The sequence below is a fragment of the Malania oleifera genome, chromosome 3 (genome assembly GCF_029873635.1).
Source record: "Malania oleifera isolate guangnan ecotype guangnan chromosome 3, ASM2987363v1, whole genome shotgun sequence".
Lineage (NCBI taxonomy): Eukaryota > Viridiplantae > Streptophyta > Magnoliopsida > Santalales > Ximeniaceae > Malania > Malania oleifera.
The window spans coordinates 12,773,655-12,779,675 of record NC_080419.1 but is presented as its reverse complement, the minus strand read 5'-3'; the positions used below and the strand labels follow the sequence as shown (position 1 = coordinate 12,779,675).

Here is a 6,021-nt window from a genome sequence, read left to right as displayed (position 1 = left end):
TGATTTGGTACAATTGGTAACCAAGAGAGACAAATAATAAAAATGGGAATAGTTAATTTTAAAGGGAGAAATAGAAGAAGGGTTCCGGCCAGTTGGCAAAAATCTCAGAAATCAAGACGAATAAGTTAATTAATGGCGATGCAAGGGATAATGAGGATGCCTAAAATGGCTACAATGGCCAATGTCATTGCTTCAATCAAGGTGAAAAAATTTAATGTTATCCTTATCAGATCTGTGTCATCCACACTCTTTTTGGCTCCATATATACGTCTTCCATTCACAAATCTTCTCGTCAAGTTCGCAGTGATTGCTCTAGGATCTACATATTTAAAAGCCCTCCTCAGTTTCTCTCTTCACCCGTGGTTTGGAATAGGATTAACAAGAGAGGGCGCGAGGAGGTGTGAGCAAAGATGGCTGGCCCTGGGGCTTACGAATCGAGGATCACAATTTATGTGGTTCTGTGTTGGATTTTTGCAGCCTTTGGAGGCCTCATGTTTGGGTATGACATTGGAATTTCAGGTACGAATTAGTTTATGTTGCATGTCGAAGTTTCTTTTTTCCCTTAAAGATTAATGATCCAAACGTGGTATATATTTTTCCCGTTGACATCCGAGGGAGTTGTAATTTACCAGGGGGTGTGATTGATCGGATGAAGAAGCATATATGAAGCATACCCTTATGGGTTAGGCCAAAGAAATTGTGATTTGATGCCATTTTTCTTAAATAGTCTGTTTGGGAGAAGGGAAAGAGGAATGCGAAATGTGAAAATTGAGTTAATTATCTTTAAGTACTATTTGAAGGCATGCATTTTGATTCTTGTATTTATATTTATTTAGATTTTGAGATAAAGATACTATAATTTTATATTATATTTGATTCAAATTTGCACAAATTCAAGTACCCTTCCTAACATAAAGCTAGGGTTATTTTTCTAAATAATGATTGGCTTTTGATTTTGATTTTTAATATTTCTGCCTATTTAAACCAATTCAATAGAATCAAATTGTCTAACGGGGATCATGCGTAGTTTTATATTATATTTTATTTTAATTCATACAAATTCAATCCATCCCTAACTAACATAAAATTAAGATTATTCTTCTTAATAATTTTATTTTCTCGGTTAGATAAAATAGCGAGACCAAACCAACCCAATAGGATAAAATTGTCTAAAATCTATTATAGGTAATTTCTGGATGTTTCTCATTCAATTTTACCGAATAATGTGGTGTTTGCAGGAGGAGTGACGTCCATGGATGACTTCTTGATTAAGTTCTTTCCCGCTGTCTACGAACGAAAACTTCATGCGAAGGAAAACAACTACTGCAAATACGACAATCAGTTTCTTCAGCTGTTCACATCTTCATTGTACCTGGCGGCACTCGTGTCCAGCTTTGTTGCGTCCAAGGTCTGCTCTGTGTTTGGACGAAAGCCCACAATTATGATCGCATCTGGCTTTTTCATCATCGGAGCCCTCTTGAGTGGGTTGTCTCAGCATCTCTATGTCCTAATTCTTGGCAGAATTTTCTTTGGCATTGGCATTGGCTTTGGCAATGAGGTGCGCACTTTACTTACGCTCCATATCCCTAAGGAAAATTATAGAATATGTTTGTTCCTCCATACTGTTCCTATTATCATATACGAAAATGGTTCGCCTTCATAATAAGTATCATATTTTAAAAAGTAAAATTCACTCACTCATATTTGATATCAAAATTTTATATATATATATATATATATATTTGAAGGGACAAATATAATTTATAATTTTTCATTAATTATTAGCACTCACTTGGATTGACCTTTTAAAAAGGGTTTGTGTGTCTGATTCGTGGCATGTACATGCTAAAATGTCCTTGACACGGCACCGACATGTCAAACACTAGGGCGTATCAGATTTGATTTCATTTTTCAATTTTGGAATGTTTGTCTGGCATGACAATTTAAACTGCTGACGCATCAATGATGAGGCAAGTGTTATTATATCCAAAAGGAAAGAAACATTATGAATATTTTTTGTGATATTATCAAATTTTAAGAGAGATTTTATGCTTTTAAAAACTATTGTCTAAATTAAGCTAATTTAATCCTGCATTAATAACATTGCCAAAAAAATTGAAGCGGTTGACTTTATTAGTTTAAAATTAAGCTGACCATATTTATTGACATTAAATGAAAATTTCAATACTATTATTTCAATTTTATTTTCTAATGGAAATAAAAATATTTTCAAATTTGAATCAAGTTCAAACTTTTTCTAATTTTATTTATACTATATAATATATATTTTATAAATATATTTAATATTATACATATATTATATTTATTTAATATTAATTTATAATCAAGTTAAAAATTTAATCAAGTTGAGTTCGAATTGTTTTATATGTTGTAGCCCGATTGAGTTGGCATCAGAGTTAAGTTTATTGTTATGTGAATTCAGTTGTCCTCCTCGCTGGGAACACATTGTTAAGTATTCTATAATGAATAACTTTGATTCAATGCTTACAGTTTGGGTGTTATGGCTTACATGAATTGTTTAATACTTTTGCTTATATTTCTTTAAATGATAAAATATTTTTTGATAAATTAAAGTAAACTTTAAGTTGGTTAGTTAAACAAGGTATTTTACAAAGTATGAAATATTGGACTCATGACATGGTTTAATAATTTTGAAATTGATCAAATTTGAGTCCATGTCCTAGCATCAGCTCGGTATGTTATTGAATTGTACCATAGTCCATTGTACCCATTTACTGCTCTGCGTAATTGGAAGTTAAAAAGGATCACCAGCTTAGAATTCTTGGCTATTTATGGAGTCCTCAAAATTTGTTGCAGGCTGTTCCTTTGTTCTTGTCAGAAATTGCCCCAGTCCAGCACAGGGGAGCTGTCAACATTCTCTTCCAACTCTTCGTGACAATCGGAATTTTGGTTGCAAATCTCGTCAACTATGCGGTATCCACCGTCCACCCATACGGATGGAGATTGGCGTTAGGACTTGCGGGCGTTCCGGCCGCCGGCCTCTTCTTCGGCTCCACGATCATCACCGAGACGCCGACCAGCCTCGTGGAGCATGGGAAGAGCGAGAGAGGCAAGAAGACTCTGGCAAAGATCAGGGGAACAAAAAATGTTGACGCAGAGTTTGAAGAAATCCAAATGGCTTGCGACCTGGCGGGGCAAGTGAAGCACCCATTCAGGACGCTGATGAAGAAATCGAGCATGCCACCGCTCATAATCGGCATAATGATGCAAGTGTTTCAACAGTTCACGGGGATTAACGCTATAATGTTCTACTCCCCTGTTTTGTTCCAAACGGTTGGGTTCAAGAGCGACGCCTCCCTGCTTTCCGCGGTCATCACTGGGTCCGTGAACGTGCTCAGCACCTTGGTCTCCGTCTACGCAGTTGACAAGGTTGGCAGAAGGAAATTGTTGCTCCAAGCTTGCGTCCAAATGTTCATAAGCCAGGTGACAACATATCTGCATCTACATACTTATATCTTCATTCGCATTTTCTTTTTAATTACTACATACTGAAATCAATCACCGGCATCCATGGCTCCTGCAGATGGCTATTGGGGGGATTCTACTGGCAAAGTTGAGCGAGACGAACTCTCTGAATAAAGGGCAGGCAATAGTAGTGGTCTTGCTGGTGTGCACGTTTGTGATGTCCTTTGCGTGGTCGTGGGGGCCTCTGGGTTGGTTGATTCCGAGCGAAACCTTCCCGCTGGAGACCAGAACCGCCGGGTTTGCCTTTGCTGTCAGCTCCAACATGTTGTTCACCTTCCTGATAGCTCAGGTATTCCTGTCGATGCTGTGTCACATGCGCGCCTTCATCTTCTTCTTCTTCTCCGCCTGGATCTTCTTCATGGGGCTGTTCGTGCTGTTCCTTCTGCCCGAAACCAAGAACGTGCCCATCGACGCCATGGTGGAGAGGGTGTGGAAGCCACACCCTGTTTGGAGGAGATTCATGGATGATGACAGCGGATCGAAAAACAAAAACATGGAGATGATATAGATATAGATATACATGAACCTGGATGACAGCGGATCGGAAAACAAAAAGATGGAGATGATATAGATATAGATATACATAAACCTGGATGACAGCGGATCGGAAAACAAAAACATGGAGATGATATAGATATAGATATAGGCATACATAAACCCCGCAAATGCATGCAGGATGGAGAGAGTGATAATGCGTTTTGTTCTATTTAGACTTTGGTTTGCTTCTTTAATTTAATCGGGATATTATTATTATTATTATTATTATTATCCTTGCAAATGTTATTTGCTATTACGATTTTATAAATGTGATTTTCATTTTGAAGGTTTCCTTAGGATTTTCAAATACTATGCAAGGCCTAAGGGGCTTGGGTTGGCCTTTCAAAATTTGGAGTCTAAATTTTGTGTTCGTGTATTTTGATAAAAAGTAAAGATAGAGTTTTATTGGAATAAACACTCATCCAAGTCCAAAGACTATCCCTTCCCAAATATAATGGAAGTGTTTTCGCCATTAAATTAATTATTCGTTTGGTCTCTCAGAATTGATCGCATGAATTTGGAGTTTAAAAATGATATACTAAGGTGTAAATCAAGATGACTAATTACATATATCTTTATTTTCCCATGGTAATTGTTAAAAGCCACAAAAAAAATATTGCTTCACCATTTTTATCTTCAAATCCATAACTAGAGAACGTGTTTGCATTTATTATACAGATTAATTTAAAATCGATGAGATTATAAAATTAACAAGATTAATATGACTTCATTTATGTAGTAATTATCAACAATAGTCATCTAGGATGAAATAAAATTTAACTATAAGAAATATGTGGCAATGATTAAAATATGGAATCAAATCAAGCAGAAAATAAAAAAACTCAACTTAAATGTTGAAACATTGATTCATATACACACATTAGTGTTAAATAGAGGTTTTAAAAAAATACTTAATTTGATTCCATATGTGAAATATTGCATTAAATTCCATATGAGAAGTAAGGTGCACTCTAAGGGGAGGGGTAATTGGGTTTTTAAAATTTCCTTTTCAAAACTTTAGTCAAAGATAACCCTTCTTCAACTTAAGTTAATTGTAATCACACTCTCCAACCAACAACACAATTCTTCTCAACTACCTCAATGTAAAGTAAAGATGATATTGCTTATTCAGCTTTTAGAATTTCAACATATAAAAAATCAAATTAGATTTATATATCAAGGACAATATTAATTACAAAAAATTATCTTAAGTGTCCTTGTAATTTTGTTTCAATAGAAAGATTTATTGCACAAGATTAAACTCAATCTTAATACTCAGCACTTCACAATTTGAATCCAATGCTTCAATACATAACCAAATTTCAGAATTAATAATTCTTCTCAGTTATGAACAATGACAGCTTTAATATATAACTTCAATGTGCCAATTTGAAGTGTCTTGTAAAATAGACAAGGTAATCACACAAAATTTATATGAGCTTAGATTTCAATGAACAGTATCAAGATAAATTCTCAAAGATTGATCTTAATTTCCCTGTAATATAACTTCAATGAGATATTCAGATTCACAAGATATGTCTTAGTTATATTTCAAGAACTTCAATATTCAGAATTTTACCAATCAATTAATTACTTGATTCAGATACCAATTATGATTAGGATTTTGGTAAACTCTCAACATCCAGTAATTTAGTATCCAAGTAATCTATTTTTTATTTTTTAATCCAAATTCAACTCATTGATGTTAAAACCCAACTGATAAATTGTAACTATCAATTTATGATTGTAAGAAACAAATCTCAGAATGTTTTGAAGTAAAACTTAGATTTAATGAAATATAATTTCAGAGGTTTGATTTTGTGAAACATGCAACTCAAAATACCTTTCAACTGCTGATATTCTATTGACTTTGGTGTATTCCCAAGAGGGGGAGTGAATTGAAATTTTAGACTTATTCCTAGGTTAAACTAGATATTAGCAGTATTTCACAACCTAAGGTCTTTCTATGCAATCCCA

At 34.5% G+C, this 6,021-nt stretch overlaps 1 protein-coding gene across 1 annotated transcript; it reads left to right on the top strand.

Moving 5' to 3' along the window:
- The first annotated feature begins 410 nt into the window (after positions 1 to 410).
- On the top strand, positions 411 to 4,414 carry LOC131151165 (sugar transport protein 6-like). Its single transcript, XM_058102415.1, has 4 exons — positions 411 to 519; positions 1,239 to 1,558; positions 2,839 to 3,465; positions 3,566 to 4,414. The coding sequence occupies exons 1-4, from the start codon at positions 411 to 413 to the stop codon at positions 4,013 to 4,015; spliced, it is 1,506 nt and encodes a 501-aa protein (XP_057958398.1). The 3' UTR covers positions 4,016 to 4,414.
- The last annotated feature ends 1,607 nt before the right edge of the window (positions 4,415 to 6,021 follow it).

Excerpts from the sequence above, each read along its gene's own strand:
- LOC131151165 (XM_058102415.1), top strand. The coding sequence starts at position 411 with ATGGCTGGCCCTGGGGCTTACGAATCGAGGATCACAATTTATGTGGTT. Across the intron at positions 520-1,238 it reads GTATGACATTGGAATTTCAG|GAGGAGTGACGTCCATGGAT; the intron begins GTACGAATTAGT and ends TGGTGTTTGCAG. Across the intron at positions 1,559-2,838 it reads GCATTGGCTTTGGCAATGAG|GCTGTTCCTTTGTTCTTGTC; the intron begins GTGCGCACTTTA and ends AATTTGTTGCAG.